This window comes from Somniosus microcephalus, chromosome 3 (assembly GCF_052327205.1).
Source record: "Somniosus microcephalus isolate GS21.2 chromosome 3, FLI_Smic_1.0, whole genome shotgun sequence".
NCBI classification, from domain to species: Eukaryota; Metazoa; Chordata; class Chondrichthyes; order Squaliformes; family Somniosidae; genus Somniosus; species Somniosus microcephalus.
Genome location: NC_140989.1, coordinates 3169307 through 3188529, shown reverse-complemented (window position 1 = coordinate 3188529; position 19223 = coordinate 3169307). Strand labels below are relative to the sequence as shown.

Sequence of the window (19223 nt, the reverse complement as noted above, 5' to 3'; positions counted from 1 at the left end):
TACCTCACTCCCCGCACTGACCCCTGGGGCACCTCACTCCCCGCACTGACCCCTGGGGTACCTCACTCCCCGCACTGACCCCTGGGGCACCTCACTCCCCGCACTGACCCCTGGGGTACCTCACTCCCCGCACTGACCCCTGGGGTACCTCACTCCCCGCACTGACCCCTGGGGTACCTCACTCCCCGCACTGACCCCCGGGGTACCTCACTCCCCGCACTGACCCCTGGGGCACCTCACTCCCGGCACTGACCCCTGGGGCACCTCACTCCCCGCACTGACCCCTGGGGTACCTCACTCCCCACACTGACCCCCGGGGTACCTCACTCCCCACACTGACCCCTGGGGTACCTCACTCCCCGCACTGACCCCTGGGGTACCTCACTCCCCGCACTGACCCCTGGGGTACCTCACTCCCCACACTGACCCCTGGGGTACCTCACTCCCCGCACTGACCCCTGGGGTACCTCACTCCCCGCACTGACCCCTGGGGTACCTCACTCCCCGCACTGACCCCTGGGGCACCTCACTCTCCACACTGACCCCCGGGGTACCTCACTCCCTGCACTGACCCCCGGGGTACCTCACTCCCCGCACTGACCCCCGGGGCACCTCACTCCCCACACTGACCACTGGGGTACCTCACTCACTGACCCCCGGGGTACCTCACTCCCCGCACTGACCCCTGGGGTACCTCACTCCCCACACTGACCCCTGGGGTACCTCACTCCCCGCACTGACCCCTGGGGTACCTCACTCCCCACACTGACCCCCGGGGCACCTCACTCCCCGCACTGACCCCTGGGGAACCTCACTCCCCGCACTGACCCCTGGGGTACCTCACTCCCCGCACTGACCCCCGGGGTACCTCAGTCCCCGCACTGACCCCTGGGGTACCTCACTCCCCGCACTGACCCCCGGGGCACCTCACTCCCCGCACTGACCCCCGGGGCACCTCACTCCCTGCACTGACCACCGGGTCACCTCACTCCCCACACTGACCCCTGGGGTACCTCACTCCCCGCACTGACCCCTGGGGTACCTCACTCCCCGCACTGACCCCTGGGGTACCTCACTCCCCGCACTGACCCCTGGGGTACCTCACACCCCGCACTGACCCCTGGGGTACCTCACTCCCCGCACTGACCCCTGGGGCACCTCACTCCCCACACTGACCCCTGGGGTACCTCACTCCCCGCACTGACCCCTGGGGTACCTCACTCCCCGCACTGACCCCTGGGTAACCTCACTCCCCGCACTGACCCCTGGGGTACCTCACTCCCCGCACTGACCCCTGGGGTACCTCACTCCCCACACTGACCCCCGGGGTACCTCACTCCCCGCACTGACCCCTGGGGTACCTCACTCCCCGCACTGACCCCTGGGGTACCTCACTCCCCGCACTGACCCCTGGGGTACCTCACTCCCCGCACTGACCCCTGACCTCACTCCCCACACTGACCCCTGGGGTACCTCACTCCCCGCACTGACCCCTGACCTCACTCCCGCACTGACCCCTGGGGAACCTCACTCCCCGCACTGACCCCTGGGACACCTCACTCCCCGCACTGACCCCTGGGGTACCTCACTCCCCACACTGACCCCTGGGGTACCTCACTCCCCACACTGACCCCTGGGGTACCTCACTCCCCGCACTGACCCCTGGGATACCTCACTCCCAGCACTGACCCCTGGGGCACCTCACTCCCCGCACTGACCCCTGGGGTACCTCACTCCCCGCACTGACCCCTGGGGTACCTCACTCCCCGCACTGACCCCTGGGGTACCTCACTCCCCGCGCTGACCCCTGGGGCACCTCACTCCCTGCACTGACCCCCGGGGTACCTCACTCCCCGCACTGACCCCTGGGGTACCTCACTCCCCGCACTGACCCCTGGAGTACCTCACTCCCTGCACTGACCCCTGGGGTACCTCACTCCCCGCACTGACCCCTGGGGTACCTCACTCCCCGCACTGACCCCTGGAGTACCTCACTCTCCGCACTGACCCCCGGGGTACCTCACTCCCCACACTGACCCCTGGGGTACCTCACTCCCCGCACTGACCCCTGGGGTACCTCACTCCCCACACTGACCCCTGGGGTACCTCACTCCCCACACTGACCCCCGGGGTATCTCACTCCCCACACTGGCCCCTGGGGTACCTCACTCCCCGCACTGACCCCTGGGGTACCTCACTCCCCGCACTGACCCCTGGGGTACCTCACTCCCCGCACTGACCCCTGGGGTACCTCACTCCCCACACTGACCCCTGGGGTACCTCACTCCCCACACTGACCCCCGGGGTATCTCACTCCCCACACTGGCCCCTGGGGTACCTCACTCCCCGCACTGACCCCTGGGGTACCTCACTCCCCACACTGACCCCTGGGGTACCTCACTCCCCACACTGACCCCTGGGGTTCCTCACTCCCCGCACTGACCCCTGGGGTACCTCACTCCCCGCACTGACCCCTGGGGTACCTCACTCCCCGCACTGACCACTGGGGTACCTCACTCCCCGCACTGACCCCTGGGGTACCTCACTCCCCGCACTGACCCCTGGGGCACCTCACTCCCCGCACTGACCCCCGGGGCACCTCACTCCCCACACTGACCCCTGGGGTACCTCACTCCCCGCACTGACCCCTGGGGCACCTCACTCCCCACACTGACCCCTGGGGTACCTCACTCCCCACACTGACCCCTGGGGCACCTCACTCCCCGCACTGACCCCTGGGGCACCTCACTCCCCGCACTGACCCCTGGGGTACCTCACTCCCCGCACTGACCCCTGGGGTACCTCACTCCCCGCACTGACCCCTGGGGTACCTCACTCCCCGCACTGACCCCTGGGGTACCTCACTCCCCGCACTGACCCCTGGGGTACCTCACTCCCCACACTGACCCCTGGGGTACCTCACTCCCCGCACTGACCCCTAGGGTACCTCACTCCCAGCACTGACCACCGGGATACCTCACTCCCCACACTGACCCCTGGGATACCTCACTCCCCGCACTGACCCCTGGGGTCCCTCACTCCCCGCACTGACCCCTGGGGTCCCTCACTCCCCGCACTGACCCCTGGGATACCTCACTCCCCGCACTGACCCCTGGGGCACCTCACTCCCGCACTGACCCCTGGGGCACCTCACTCCGCGCACTGACCCCTGGGGTACCTCACTCCCCGCACTGACCCCTGGGGTACCTCACTCCCCACACTGACCCCTGGGGTACCTCACTCCCCGCACTGACCCCTAGGGTACCTCACTCCCCGCACTGACCCCTGGGGCACCTCACTCCCGCACTGACCCCTGGGGCACCTCACTCCGCGCACTGACCCCTGGGGTACCTCACTCCCCGCACTGACCCCTGGGGTACCTCACACCCCGCACTGACCCCTGGGGTACCTCACTCCCCGCACTGACCCCTGGGGCACCTCACTCCCCACACTGACCCCTGGGGTACCTCACTCCCCGCACTGACCCCTGGGGTACCTCACTCCCCGCACTGACCCCTGGATTACCTCACTCCCCGCACTGACCCCTGGATTACCTCACTCCCCACACTGACCCCCGGGGTACCTCACTCCCCGCACTGACCCCTGGGGTACCTCACTCCCCGCACTGACCCCTGGGGTACCTCACTCCCGCACTGACCCCTGGGGAACCTCACTCCCGCACTGACCCCTGGGGTACCTCACTCCCCGCACTGACCCCTGGGACACCTCACTCCCCGCACTGACCCCTGGGGTACCTCACTCCCCACACTGACCCCTGGGGTACCTCACTCCCCGCACTGACCCCTGGGATACCTCACTCCCAGCACTGACCCCTGGGGTACCTCACTCCCCGCACTGACCCCCGGGGTACCTCACTCCCCGCACTGACCCCTGGGGCACCTCACTCCCCACACTGACCCCTGGGGCACCTCACTCCCCACACTGACCCCCTGGGGTACCTCACTCCCCGCACTGACCCCCGGGGTACCTCACTCCCCACACTGACCCCTGGGGTACCTCACTCCCCGCACTGACCCCTGGGGTACCTCACTCCCCGCACTGACCACCGGGGTACCTCACTCCCCGCACTGACCCCTGGGGTACCTCACTCCCCACACTGACCCCTGGGGTAACCTCACTCCCCGCACTGACCCCTGGGGTAACCTCACTCCCCGCACTGACCCCTGGGGTACCTCACTCCCCACACTGACCCCTGGGGTACCTCACTCCCCGCACTGACCCCTGGGGTACCTCACTCCCCGCACTGACCCCTGGGGTACCTCACTCCCCGCACTGACCCCTGGGGTACCTCACTCCCCGCACTGACCCCTGGGGTACCTCACTCCCCACACTGACCCCTGGGGCACCTCACTCCCCACACTGACCCCTGGGATACCTCACTCCCCGCACTGACCCCTGGGGCACCTCACTCCCTGCACTGACCCCTGGGGTACCTCACTCCCCGCACTGACCCCTGGGGTACCTCACTCCCCGCACTGACCCCTGGGGTACCTCACTCCCCGCACTGACCCCTGGGGTACCTCACTCCCCACACTGACCACCGGGATACCTCACTCCCCGCACTGACCCCTGGGGTACCTCACTCCCCACACTGACCCCTGGGGTACCTCACTCATTGACCCCTGGGGCACCTCACTCCCCGCACTGACCCCTGGGGTACCTCACTCCCCGCACTGACCCCAAGCCCAGGGTAGCCGTGCTGCCATTGTAAGGATACGGTTTGTGTTTTCACTAAATTTCCAGGGTCTCACTCCATCCTCCATTGTGTGGTTTTACAGGGAGAACTGACTCTGATAAATCCCGTCAGATGGAAGATAAGATCCAGAGGTTAAGCCAGGAAATTCACAACCTTCAGTCCACCATTGGAGGGATGAATGCGAAATTCCAGGAGGAGATGCGGAAAGCGATTGAGACGGCACTGAACGGGAGGCAGCCGGCCGATGCTGCATCCCAGCCGGAGATGAAGGAGACTATCAATGAGATTCAGAGGAAGCTCCATCAGATCGACAGCCGTGTGCAGGAACACGATGGAGCGATTGACCTCTTAAACACCATCAAACCGGCCGGACCGGCTGCGGGTCCATCCAGTGCTGGCCACAAGTTGTCCGATCTGAAGGGAGAGCTTGTGAGGGAGGTGGAGCGACGGATACAGAGCTCATGTTTCTCGTGTCGTGCTGACATTGAGCTCCTCCGACAGCAGCAGGAGGAATACGGGCAGAGGCTACGAGAACTGGCCAGAATATTCAACGGCACTGAGCAACACAATCGGCATCTGATAGAAAACATGCACAAGCACATCAGCGGGATGTCTGGATCTGTGACAAACCCCTGCTGTGGAGAAATAGACAACACAAAGGCAAAGGTGGAGGATGTGGAGAGGAAGCTGGTGTTCGTATCTGATGTGGTGACCGGTTTGAATAGAAGGTTGGACAAGCAGCTTCCTGGTTCATCCTCGGTCAGCACTCAGTGGGAAAACCAGTTCCATAAACGATTCCACGATATTGAACAAAGACTGAACTTGACTGAGAAAAGTCTTGAAAAGCGTCTCATGTCACATCTCAAGAATCTGAGGCATGAATTTGGGGACAGGATCCACAGGAATGAGGAGAGACTCAATACAGTGGTGTCTGTTCTGGGCAACAGCACAGCCTTTGATGATTGGCTGCGAGACACAGTCAGTGGTTTAGGTGAGGATGTTGGAAAGTTGAAGAAAATCGTGGGACCAGATGGGGAGTACCTGGGAACAGTGGTGTCCAGTGTGTATGAGCTGGAATCCAAGGTACAAGTGGCTGTCAATGGCTGTGCTCAAATCTGTAGCTCTCCACACGTCACTGTGACACATGATGACCAAAATACCTCTGAGATGGTGGACATTTTAACAGAGCTTCAGAGGAAGATTGTGGAGAATGAGGTTAATATTCAAAACACTGGGTCAAGAGTACATGACCTCACAATGCGAGGCAGTTCATTTAGGAACATGCTGCAACAGTTTGGACAGGAAGTCAAACAGTTGAGGTCAATGATTCATTCTAATGAGGGCCGAATGAACCAAATAAGCTCAAATCTCAGGGATCTGGAGAGCAAACTGCAAACTTCCATTGAGACCAGTTTTACAGTATGCAACACCATTAAAGGTGAAGTCCTTCTGGGCAGGAATGAAACTGACAGACGAGTTAACAAACTGACTGAGGAGTTGGACGAACTGACGAGGAGATTCGGTCAATCTGGGAACAATTGCAGCTCCACTTGCTCAGCAATTCAGAAAGAATTGGACACGTTAAAGGAGGCGCTCAGGGACCCTGCCAAACATTATAAGGACCTGCTGTTTAAAATGGATACCTTCAATAAGACCCTCAATAGGCTTGGAATGATTGGAGGCAATTTGGGGGTTGACCTTGGCTCAATGCAGGGAGAGCTGAGAGATGTCCTATTGACCTTCAATTCAGTCAATAGTACCTTGAAGGCACTTAAAGACTTTGTTGACCAGCAGGGCCACAATACGGACATATTGAACACAACATTCTCCAAAAGTACCAACAGACTAATTACAGACATCAGCAGGGTCCAGGAGGAGATGACTGATCACATTGAGGACACTGGAAATAAATTCCTCAATTTCCAGAATGAGTTGGGAAAGCTCAGTAGCCACATGGTGGTGGAGATCGATGAGTGCAAGTACTCCAGCGAAGGGCTTAGAGAACGAGTGTCCAAACTGGAGAACGTCTGCGTCAAGCTGGATTCCGTCTCTCAGAGCCTGGAGAAGATCAAAGAGGGTTTAAATAGACATGTTTCCAGCCTGTGGAACTGCCAGCGGGAGTTAAATACCACACTGCAGATGCACTCTGGGACATTGCAAAATATCCAGGACACTCACCTGAGAATCCTGAACCAGCAGATAACAATCCTGAACCAGTCCATGGCTGAGATACGCACTGAGATTCACAACTTCACAATTCAGGACTTTATTGGTGAGTAGCACTGAATAATTAGATATAAAACCTACACCCTCTACATGGTCCCATCAAACACTCCCAGGGCAGGTACAGCATGGGTTAGATACAGAGTAAAGCTCCCTCTACACTGTCCCATCAAACACTCCCAGGGCAGGTACAGCATGGGTTAGATACAGAGTAAAGCTCCCTCTACACTGTCCCATCAAACACTCCCAGGGCAGGTACAGCATGGGTTAGATACAGAGTAAAGCTCCCTCTACACTGTCCCATCAAACACTCCCAGGGCAGGTACAGCACGGGTTAGATACAGAGTAAAGCTCACTCTACACTGTCCCATCAAACACTCCCAGGGCAGGTACAGCACGGGTTAGATACAGAGTAAAGCTCCCTCTACACTGTCCCATCAAACACTCCCAGGGCAGGTACAGCACGGGTTACATAGAGTAAAGCTCCCTCGACACTGTCCCATCAAACACTCCCAGGGCAGGTACAGCACGGGTTAGATACAGAGTAAAGCTCCCTCTACACTGTCCCATCAAACACTCCCAGGGCAGGTACAGCACGGGTTAGATACAGAGTAAAGCTCCCTCTACACTGTCCCATCAAACACTCCCAGGGCAGGTACAGCACGGGTTAGATACAGAGTAAAGCTCCCTCTACACTGTCCCATCAAACACTCCCAGGGCAGGTACAGCATGGGTTAGATACAGAGTAAAGCTCCCTCTACACTGTCCCATCAAACACTCCCGGGGCAGGTACAGCACGGGTTAGATACAGAGTAAAGCTCCCTCTACACTGTCCCATCAAACACTCCCAGGGCAGGTACAGCACGGGTTAGATACAGAGTAAAGCTCCCTCTACACTGTCCCATCAAACACTCCCAGGGCAGGTACAGCACGGGTTAGATACAGAGTAAAGCTCCCTCTACACTGTCCCATCAAACACTCCCAGGGCAGGTACAGCATGGGTTAGATACAGAGTAAAGCTCCCTCTACACTGTCCCATCAAACACTCCCAGGGCAGGTACAGCACGGGTTAGATACAGAGTAAAGCTCCCTCTACACTGTCCCATCAAACACCCCCAGGGCAGGTACAGCACGGGTTAGATACAGGGTAAAGCTCCCTCTACACTGTCCCATCAAACACTCCCAGGGCAGGTACAGCACGGGTTAGATACAGAGTAAAGCTCCCTCTACACTGTCCCATCAAACACTCCCGGGGCAGGTACAGCACGGGTTAGATACAGAGTAAAGCTCCCTTTTCCAGCTCAGGATCATCGGAACAGGAGTTGGCCATTCAGCCTCTCGAGCCTAATCTACCAATCAATCAGATCATGGCCAATCAGTACCTTGTTCAGGATTGCCCCAGCTCAGCTGGAACGAGTTTCACAAGCCCAAACCTGGGCTGTTGGCAATGTAACTGGCAGCGATACTGGTCAACCCTTGGAGAAGGAACAGAGAGGGTCAAACTGACAAACTTCCTGTCAGGGGAGAGGCCAGAATTAACATGGGCAGGGGAGGGCGGGGGTGGGGCGGAGTCTGCAGAGGATTGGGTGGTGCGGTGACTGAGACAGTGCTCGGCCATTTTGCCTTAAGGAGACTAGCAGGCCTGCCGGGATCGAGCTGTGATCTGATTCAGTGAGCAGAGGTTGAGAGCTTTAGTAAACTAGTAAGAGGAGTATTTCGACAACATGTGGAGTAATTTAGTAATGGGTTCAGGTGGTAAAAGGGCGACATCGTCTATCATAGAAATTTACAGCACAGAAGGAGGCCATTCAGCCCATCTTGTTCGTGCCGGCTGACAAAAGAGCTATCCACCCTAATCCCACTTTCCAGCACTTGGTCCGTTGTAGGTTACGGCACTTCAAGTGCATATCCAAGTACCTTTTAAATGTGATGAGGGTTTCTGCCTCTACCAGCCTTTCAGGCAGCGGGTTCTAGACCCCCAACACCCTCTGGGTGAAAACATTTCTCCTCAAATCCCCTCTAAACTTCCTACCAGTTACTTTAAATCTATGCCCCCTGGTTATCGACCCTCTGCTAAGGGAAATAGGTCCTTCCTATCTAGGCCCCTCATAATTTTATACACCTCAATTAGGTCTCCCCTCAGCCTCCTCCATTCCAAAGAAAAACAAACCTCAGCCGATCCAATCTTTTCTCATCGCTAGAATTCCCCAGCCGAGGCAACCTCCTCGTAAATCTCCTCTGCACCCTCTCTAGTGCAATCACATCCTTTCTGTAATGTGGTGACTAGAACTGCACGCAGTACTCTAGCTGCGGCCTAACTAGTGTTTTATACAGTTCAAGCATAACCTCCCTGCTCTTGTATTCTATGCCTCGGCTAATAAAGGCAAGTATCCCGTATACCTTCTTAACCACCTTATCTACCTGTCCTGCTACCTTCAGGGTTCTGTGGACAGGCACTCTGAGGTCCCTCTGATCCTCTGCACTTAATCAAGGTTAGTCAGCATGGCTTTGTCAGGGGGAGATCATGTCTAGCCAGTTTGATTGAATTTTTTGAGGGGGTGACTAGGTGTGTGGATGAGGGTAGTGCAGTTGATGCAGTCTACATGGACTTCAGTAAGGCTTTTGACAAAGTCCCACATGAGAGACCGGTCAAGAAAGTAAGAGCCCATGGGATCCAGGTCAATTTGGCACATTGGATCCAAAATTGGCTTAGTGGCAGGAGGCAGAGGGTGATGGTCGAAGGTTGTTTTTGTGACTGGAAGCCTGTGTCCAGTGGTGTACCGCAGGGATTGGTGCTGGGCCCTTTGCTGTTTGTAGTGTACATTAATGATTTAGATATGAATGTAGGAGGTATGATCAGTAAGTTCGCAGATGACACGAAAATTGGTGGAGTGGTAAATAGCAAGGAGGGAAGCCTCAGGCTACAGGACAATAGAGACGGGATGGTTAGATGGGCAAAATAGTGGCAAATGGAATTTAACCCTGAAAAGTGTGAGGTGATGCATTTTGGGAGGACTAACAAGGCAAGGGAATACACAATGAATGGTAGGATTCTAGGAAGGACAGAAGATCAGAGGGACCTTGGTGTGCATGTACATAGATCCCTGAAGGCAGCAGGACAGGTAGACGGGCAGCACGGTGGCATAGTGGTTAGCACTGTTGCCTCACAGCGCCAGGGACCCGGGTTCGAATCCGGCCTCGGGCGACTGTCTGTGTGGAGTTTGCACATTCTCCCCGTGTTTGCGTGGGTTTACTCCGGGTGCTCCGGTTTCCTCCCACAGTCCAAAGATGTGCGGGTTAGGTTGATTGGCTATGATAAAATTGACCCTTAGTGTTAGGGGGATTAAATACTTGGGGTTACGAGGATAGGGGTGGGATATGTGTTGGTGTAGGGGTTAAAGAACATAAGAACATAAGAAATAGGAGCAGGAGTAGGCCAATCGGCCCCTCGAGCCTGCTCCACCATTCAATAAGATCATGGCTGATCTGATCCTAACCTCAAATCTTCTATCACTCTGCATCCAACCTAACCCATGTGATCTCCCGGGAGAGGCGAAAAACCAGATAAAGACCCAATGGCCAATTTGGGAGAAAAAAATCTGGGAAATTCCTCTCCGACCCATCTAGGCGATCGAAATTCTTCCAGGAGATCACTCTGTCCCTATATTTTCTACAGTACTTACCTTCTGTAAAGGCGATCTCCACCCCAGCCAGGAACAGGAATAAAACCATCTCCTGAAATCTAACAGAATTAGAACACAGTAGGAGCAGAACAAGGCTACACGGCCCCTGGGCCCACTCCACTACCCACAGGGCCATGACCATTCCGAACCTAGACTCATGTCCAATTTCCTGCCTGCTCCCTGTAACCCTTAATTCCCTTTACTTCTAGGAAACTATCTATTTCTGTTTTAAATTTATTTAATGATGTAGCTTCCACAGCTTTCTGGGGCAGCAAATTCCACAAACCTACCACCCTCTGAGTGAAGAAGTTTCTCCTCATCTCAGTTTTGAATGAGCAGCCCCTTATTTTAAGATTATGCCCCCTAGTTCTAGTTTCACCCATCATTGGGAACATCCTCACCGCATCCACCCGATCAAGCCCCTTCACAATCTTATATGTTTCAATAAGATCGCCTCTCATTCTTCTGAACTCCAATGAGTAGAGTCCCAATCTACTCAACCTCTCCTCATATGACCGCCCCCTCATCCCCGGGATTAACCGAGTGAACCTTCTTTGTACTGACTCGAGAGCAAGTATGTCTTTTCTTAAGTATGGACACCAAAACTGTATGCAGTATTCCAGGTGCGGTCTCACCAATACCTTGTACAACTGCAGCAATACCTCCCTGTTTTTATATTCCAGCCCCCTAGCAATAAAAGCCAACATTCCATTGCCCTTCTTAATCACTTGCTGCACCTGCATACTAACTTTTTGAGTTTCGTGCACCAGGACCCCCAGATCCCTTTGTACTACAGTACTTTCCAGTTTCTTGCCATTAAGATAATAACTTGCTCTATGATTTATCCTGCCAAAGTGCATAACCTCACACTTTCCAGTATTGTATTCCATCTGCCAAATCTCTGCCCACTTACTTAGCCTGTCTATGTCCCTTTGCAGGTTTTTTATGTCCTCCTCACTCACTACTTTCCGTCCCATCTTTGTATCATCTGCAAACTTTGATATGTTACACTCGGTCCCCTCCTCCAAATCGTTAATATAGATTGTAAAGAGTTGGGGACCCAGCACTGACCCCTGCGGAACACCACAAGTTACTGGTTGCCAATCTGAGAACGAACCATTTATCCCAACTCTCTGCTTTCTGTTAGAGAGCCAATCCTCCACCCACGCCAGAATATTACCCCCAATCCCGTGATTTTTTATCTTGAGCAATACTCTTTTGTGTGGCCCCTTGTCAAATGCCTTTTGGAAGTCTAAATACACTACGTCCACTGGTTCCCCTTTATCCACCCTGTATGTTACTTCCTCAAAAAACTCAAGCAAATTTGTTAAACATGACTTCCCCTTCATGAAACCATGCTGAGTTTGTCCTATTAAATTATGTTTATCCAAATGTCCCGTTACTGTCTCCTTAATAATGGACTCTAACATTTTACCAACCACAAATGTTAGGCTAACAGGTCTATAGTTTCCAGCCTTCTGTCTACTGCCCTTTTTAAATAAGGGTGTTACATTAGCAGTTTTCCAATCTGCCGGGACCTTTGCTGAGTCCAGTGAGTTTTGGAAAATTATTACTAATGCATCCACAATCCCTACCGCTACTTCCCTCAAGACCCTAGGATGCAAGCCATCAGGTCCAGGGGATTTATCCGCCTTGAGTCCCATTATTTTACCAAGTACCACTTCCTTAGTGATTTTAATTGTATTTAGTTCCTCCCCCCCCCCCCCAGAGCCCCCTGTTTGTCCAGTGTTGGGATATTCTTAGTGTCCTCTACTGTAAAGACTGATACAAAATAATTGTTCAGTGTTTTTGCCATCTCCATGTTTCCCACCATTAATTTCCCGGTCTCATCCTCTAAGGGACCAACATTTACTTTAGCCACCCTTTTTCTTTTTATATAACTATAGAAACTTTTACTGTCTGTTTTTATATTTTTTGCGAATTTACTTTCATAATCTATCTTCCCTTTCTTAATCAATCTTTTTGTTATTTTTTGCTGTCTTTTAAAGACTTCCCAATCTTCCATCCTCCCACTAGATTTGGCTACCTTATATGCCCTTGTTTTTAGTCGAATACTATCCTTAATTACTTTACTTAGCCATGGATGGCTGTCTTTTCTTTTACACCCTTTTTTCCTCAGTGGAATATATATTTTTTGGAAGTTGTAAAATAACTCCTTAAATGTACACCACTGGTCATGTACCGTCTTACCCTTTAATCTATTTTCCCAGTTCACTCTAATTAATTCCGCTCTCATACCTTCATAGTCTCCTTTATTCAAGCTCAGCACGCTTGTTTGAGATCCAACCTTCTCACCCTCTAATTGAATATGGAACTCAACCATGTTATGGTCACTCATTCCAAGGGGATCCTTTACTAGGACATTTTTAATTAATCCTGTCTCATTACACAGGACCAAATCTAAGGTTGCTTGCCCCCTGGTCGGTTCAGTTACATACTGCTCAAGAAACCCATCCCTAATACACTCAATGAACTCTTCCTCAAGGCTGCTCTGCCCAATTTGATTTGTCCAGTTAATATGATAATTAAAATCCCCCATAATTATAGCTGTTCCCTTATTACAAGCCTCAACTATTTCCTGATTAATACTCCGTCCAACAGAGTTGCAACTGTTCGGAGGCCTATAGACTACACCCACTAGGGTTACGGGGATCGGGTGGGATATGTATCGGTGCAGGCTCGATGGGCCGAAATGGCCTCTATCTGCACTGTGGGGTTTCTGTGATTCTGTGATAAGGTGGTTAGAAAGGCATATGGGATACTTGCCTTCATTAGCCGAGGCATAGAATATAAGAGCAGGGAGGTTATGATGGAGCTGTACAAAACACTAGTTAGGCCACAGCTGGAATACTCTGTGCAGTTCTGCTCACCATACTATAGGAGGGATGTGATTGTATTGGAGAGGGTGCAGAGGAAATTCACCAGGATGTTACCTGGGCTGGAGCGCCTCGGCTATGAAGAGACACTAGACAGGCTGGGGTTGTTTTCCTTAGAGCAGAGAAGGCTGAGGGGGGACCTGATTGAGGTGTACAAAATTATGAGGGGCATAGATAGGGTAGATAGAAAGGAACTTTTCCCCTTAGTAGAGGGGAATTTGTTCATCCCAGTTTTGCATAAAAATAAAACAAAAAAGGTGACTCAACTGTGGCTAACAAGGGAAATTAGGGGCAGCATAAGATCCAAGGAGAGGACATATAAATTGGCCAGAAAAAGCAGTAAACCTGAGGATTGGGAGCAGTTTAGGACTCAACAAAGGAGAACAAAGGGATTAATTAAGAGGGGGAAAATAGAGTATGAGAGTAAGCTTGCAGGGAACATAAAAACTAACTGTAAAAGCTTTAATAGATACGTGAAGAGAAAAAGATTGGTGAAGTCAAGCGTAGGTCCCTTGCAGTCAGAATCACGGGAATTTATAATGGGGAACAAAGAAATGGCAGACCAATTAAATACATATTTTGGTTCCGTCTTCACAAAGGGGGACACAAATAACCTCCCAGAGATGTCGGGGAACATAGGGTCTGATGAAAGGGAGGATGAAAGGGAGGAACTGAAAGAAATCAGTATTTGTAGGGAAATGGTGTTAGGGAAATTGATGGGATTGAAGGCCGATAAATCCCCAGGGCCTGATAATCTACATCCTAGGGTACTTAAGGAAGTGGCCCTAGAAATAGTCGATGCATTGCTGGTCATTTTCCAACATTTGATAGACTCTGGAAGAGTACCCATGGATTGGAGGGTAGCTAATGTTACCCCACTATTCAAAAAGGTGGTAGAGAGAAAACGGGGAATTACAGACCGGTAAGCCTGACATCGGTAGTGGGGAAAATGCTAGAGTCCATTATAAAAGATGTAATAGCAGAGCACTTGGAAAACAGCAACAAGATCGGACAAAGTCAACATAGATTTACAAAAGGTAAATCGTGCTTGACTAATTTACTGGAATTTTTTGAGGATGTAACTGGTAAAATAGGTAAGGGAGAACCAGTGGATGTGGTGTATTTGGACTTTCAAAAGGCTTTCGATAAGGTCCCGCATAACAGATTAGCGTGTAAAGTTAAGGCACATGGGATTGGGGGCAAGGTATTGACTTGGATAGAGAACTGGTTGGCAGACAGAAAGCAAAGAGTTGGAATAAACGGGGCTTTTTCCGAGTGGCAGGCAGTGACTAGTGGGGTACCGCAGGGATCGGTCCTTGGACCCCAGCTAGTCACAATATATATTAATGATCTAGACGAGGGAACTAGATGTAATATCTCCAAGTTTGCAGATGACACAAAGCTGGGTGGGCGTGTGTACTGTGAGGAGGATGCCGAGAAACTCCAGTATGATTTGGACAGGTTGGGTGATTGGGCAGAAGCATGGCAGATGCAATATAACGTGGATAAATGTGAGGTTATCCACTTTGGTGTCAAAAACAGGAAGGCAGATTATTATCTGAATGGCAATAAATTGGGAGAAGGGGAAGTGCAATGAGACCTGGGTGTCCTTGTGCACCAGTCGCTGAAGGGAAGCATGCAGATGCAGCAGGCGGTTAAGAAGGCAAATGGTATGTTGGCCTTCGTAGCGAGAGGGTTCGAGTACAGGAACAAGGATGTCTTGCTGCAGTTGTACAGGGCCTTGGTGAGACCACATCTTGAGTATTGTGTGCAGTTTTGGTCGCCTTATCTGAGGAAGGATGTTCTTGCCATGGAGGGACTGCAGCGAAGGTTCACCAGGCTGATACCTGGGATGGCAGGAATGACGTATGAGGAGAGATTGGGTCGATTGGGCTTGTTCAGAAGAATGAGAGGGGATCTCATCGAAACTTATAAAATTCTAACAGGACTAGACAGACTAGATGCAGGAAGGATGTTCCCGATGGTCGGGGAGTCCAGAACCAGGGGTCACAGTCTAAGGCTAAGGGGTAAGCCATTTAGGACAGAGATGAGGAGGAATTTCTTCACCCAGAGTGGTGAACCTGTGGAATTCTTTACCACAGAAGGCAGTAGAGGCCAATTCATTAAATATATTCATGAAGGAGTTGGATATATTTCTTAAGGCTAAAGGGATCAAGGGATATGGGGAGAAAGCAGGGACAGGGTACTGAATTTGGATGATCAGCCATGATCTCATTGAATGGCGGAGCAGGCTCGAAGGGCCGAATGGCCTACTCCTGCTCCTATCTTCTATGTTTCTATGAGGGGTCAATAACCAGGGGGCATAGTTTCAAGATAAGGGGCAGGAGGTTTAGAGGAAAAACCTTTTCACCCAGAGGGTGGTTGGAATCTGGAACTCACTGCCTGAAAGGGTGGTAGAGGCAGGAACCCTCACAACATTCAAGAAGCATTTAGATGAGCACTTGAAACGCCATAGCATACAAGGCTACGGACCAAGTGCTGGAAAATGGGATTAGAATAGACAGGGCTTGATGGCCGGCACGGACATGATGGGCCGAAGGGCCTCTTTCTGTGCTGTATAACTATGACTCTATGGCCTAGAAATTGGGTTGGTAGCGCCGGCGCTGAGCGCCTAAAGAGACCTAGAATTGGGGCGAAGCGCTATGTTGGGGCGAGCACTATGAGGATAGCGCCGACTCAGAAATTGACTATACATTTAGCGCCTGCGCTAAATGTTTGCGCGCGCCCACGAGCGCAACCGGCTCATGACGTCATTTCAGTGTGCAACGCCTTTTAGGAGCGCCTGAGTGCATATTGGGTGGCGCCCGGCGCCTTAGCGCCCAGCGCTATTAGCGACAGTTCGAGGGAGGGCTAACAGGCCCTTCTCGGAGTAGGGCGGCACTATTTAAAGGGGACAGCTCTAGTGCAGAATCTTCTGCCACTTGGCCTGCTCATTGCGATCGCTGCTAGAGAGAGTTGGCGAGCTAATGTGGAGTGGAGTTCTGGGAATTTAGCTTCACAGTACTTGGGACCTTCAACCCTGTCCGAAGCACTTGCAGCACTACACCTAAAAGCCTTTTGACCAACTGGCATCGGAATGGGAGCTTGTTTGGAGGGCGACGGCCTCATCGCCCAACGCTGTGAAGGGGCAGAGAGACGGCAGGAGAGAGGGCCGGGATTGGCCAGAAGGAGGAGGGGCAATGGATGTCGGCCAATCCGACGGGATGCTGCGAGGGTCTTTAGGCAGCAGGTGACAAGCCTTGACATGTCGGAGGAGCAGTGTTTGCGAAGGCTCCGAATCTGGAGGGACATTGTTACTGATCTGTGCCACCTGCTTGGTCAGGATCTGCAGCCGCGTGAACGCTGCAGAACCTCTCTGTCCGTGATGGCTACACTGACTGAAGGCCTCCATTTTTATGCCAACGGATCCTTTCAGTCAGCCATTGGGGACAATGCGACTGTCGCTCAGGCTGCAGTCTGCTGTTGCATCCGGCAAGTGACAGATGCCCTTTATAGGCAAACGCGTCCATTCATTACCTTCCCTCGGACCCTGCACAAGCAGGCGGAGGAGGAGGAGTAGGAGGAGGAGGGGGAGGAGGAAGAGCAGGCGGAGGAGGAGGAGGAGGAAGATGGAAGGGCTGCTGAAAGTGGAAGGTCCATACGTCAGAGGCTCCTCTGGACTCGTATCGACACCCCTGTGGCGGAATGATGAGAGTCTTACCTCATGGGCACTTTGGATGTTTGAGGGCCTCTGCACGCCAGCATCACTGAAAGTAGTCACATGCACCAAGCAACATTGAAACTTCTGTTTATTGACACAAAAGTCTTTCATTACAGCTAAACAACGTAAAGTGAGCAGAAACCATCACTGCCAAAATAAAAGTGACCTGTTCGGCAAAGCAGCAAAACTCAACAAAAATCTGCACCTATAACAGCAGGTGAGGGTGTCCGTGAATTTGGACAAACAAACGTCTCAGCACCTCCCTCTACAACTGGCCCCTTGAGGGAGAACGACTTCTCTTTCGCGCCCGGCCCCTTCCCTCCCTGCTGCTCCTACGTAATTGCACCCCAGTGGCGGGCTCAAGGCTGGGGGACGCTTGCCAACTGTCTGGAAGCGCAGAAGCCCCTGAGGTACGGCCTGGCCGACCTCTGGGCTTGGAGGGTGTGGACGCAGGATGCTTGCTTTGACCATGGCTGGAAGCAGTGTGGGCTGCAGGTGGTGGCAACTGCAATGCAGGCGTCCCAGCGCTGGTATGTGCAATGGTCTCCTGCCGAGAGAGGACACCTGCACCATGGTCGGACGACACACTGGCTATCTGAGGGGAGCGGCTCGGCTCATCCGCCACAATCGCAGGCTCCACGGATTCCTGGCCTTGTACGGGAGTGGAAGGGCCCGGGGTGATCCTATCTGATGCAGAGAGGGTGGCTGCAGTGAGAGATCGTGTTGCGTCAATCTGGCTGTGTAGGAGCCCAGCAAGTGACTGCGTGGCAACAGTGAGGACCTGTGTGCCAGGTGCCAGTGCTTCGGAGAAGGCCTGGACAGTTCTTCCCATTTCTTCGGACAAGCCAGGTGCCGACCGCTCCACTGCCTCGGACAAGCCCTGCACAGACCTTTCCAGGGATTGTCCGAAGCCCTGAACAGTCCTTTCCATAGCCGACTCAAAGCCGTGGGCAGTCCTCTCCATTGTTGGGCCGAAGCCCTGGATAGTCCTGTCCATTGTTGCCCCGAAGCCCTGGATAGACCTGTCCATTGTTTCCCCGAACACCTGGACAGTCCTCTCCATTGTTGCCCCGAAGCCCTGGATAGTCCTTTCCATAGCCGACTCAAAGCCGTGGGCAGTCCTCTCCATTGTTGGGCCGAAGCCCTGGATAGGCCTCTCCATTGTTGCCCCGAAGCCCTGGATAGACCTGTCCATAGTTTCCCCGAACACCTGGAGAGTCCTCTCCATTGTTGCGCCAAAGCCCTGCAGAGTCCTCTCCATTGTTGCCCCGAAGTCCAACATACTCCTAGCCAATGAATCTATTGACTCAGGCATCTTCTCCACTGCAGCCATCAGCTCCGTGTGTCTGACCCGGGCCTGTTTGCTCATCTCTGCCAGGCGCCGGACCTCATCTGCACTCTGTGCAGCAGTCATGATGACCTGCCTTGCCCTGCGGGGAGACGGTGGCCGAACATGCCTATACCCCCTGCGTTGCTCCATGCCGCTTGGTCCGGCAACTAGTTCATCCTCAGAGCCACCCCCCCTCCCCTCCAGGGGACTACTATCCCCAGTCTGCAGATGTCTCAGCTCCCCGGATTCTGCAACGGCTGGTCCGGATTCCTCCTGGTCCTCGCCTCCGGTGGCACTGGCAGCTTCAGTGCATTGAGCCCGAGTTGGTGCTGCTTCATCTGAAAGTGGGAGGTGGAAGAATGGCTTTAGCAAAAGGACAGGTTTGCTGAAAGGCATGCCAGATTGCGGCAAGGCTCTGACATGGCTGCACACTGAGGATGCATGCTGGCGGGGGGACTAAGTGGAAGGCAACAGGTGAAAAAGGTGAGAGTCTTACCCTCGCTGTCGGTAATGGGGTCGGCAGATGCAGTGGTCACAGGACCAGACAGACGTCCTCCAAGTATCTGGTGCACTCTCTCCTCCAGATCCGTCAGAGTGACCACTTGTGCAGGTCCGCCACCGGTTCGACGCTGCTCCTTTCGAATCATCGCCA

The 19223-nt window shown here is 53.6% G+C and overlaps 1 protein-coding gene across 1 annotated transcript in view; it reads left to right on the top strand.

The window, feature by feature from the left end:
• Nucleotides 1-19223, top strand: part of emilin1b (elastin microfibril interfacer 1b) — a 66931-nt gene that overhangs the window by 11339 nt on the left and 36369 nt on the right. Inside the window, exon 3 of the mRNA XM_085978622.1 lies at nt 4800-6989. Within this exon, the coding sequence (XP_085834748.1) occupies nt 4800-6989 (2190 nt within the window). The remainder of the gene's footprint in view (nt 1-4799; nt 6990-19223) is intronic.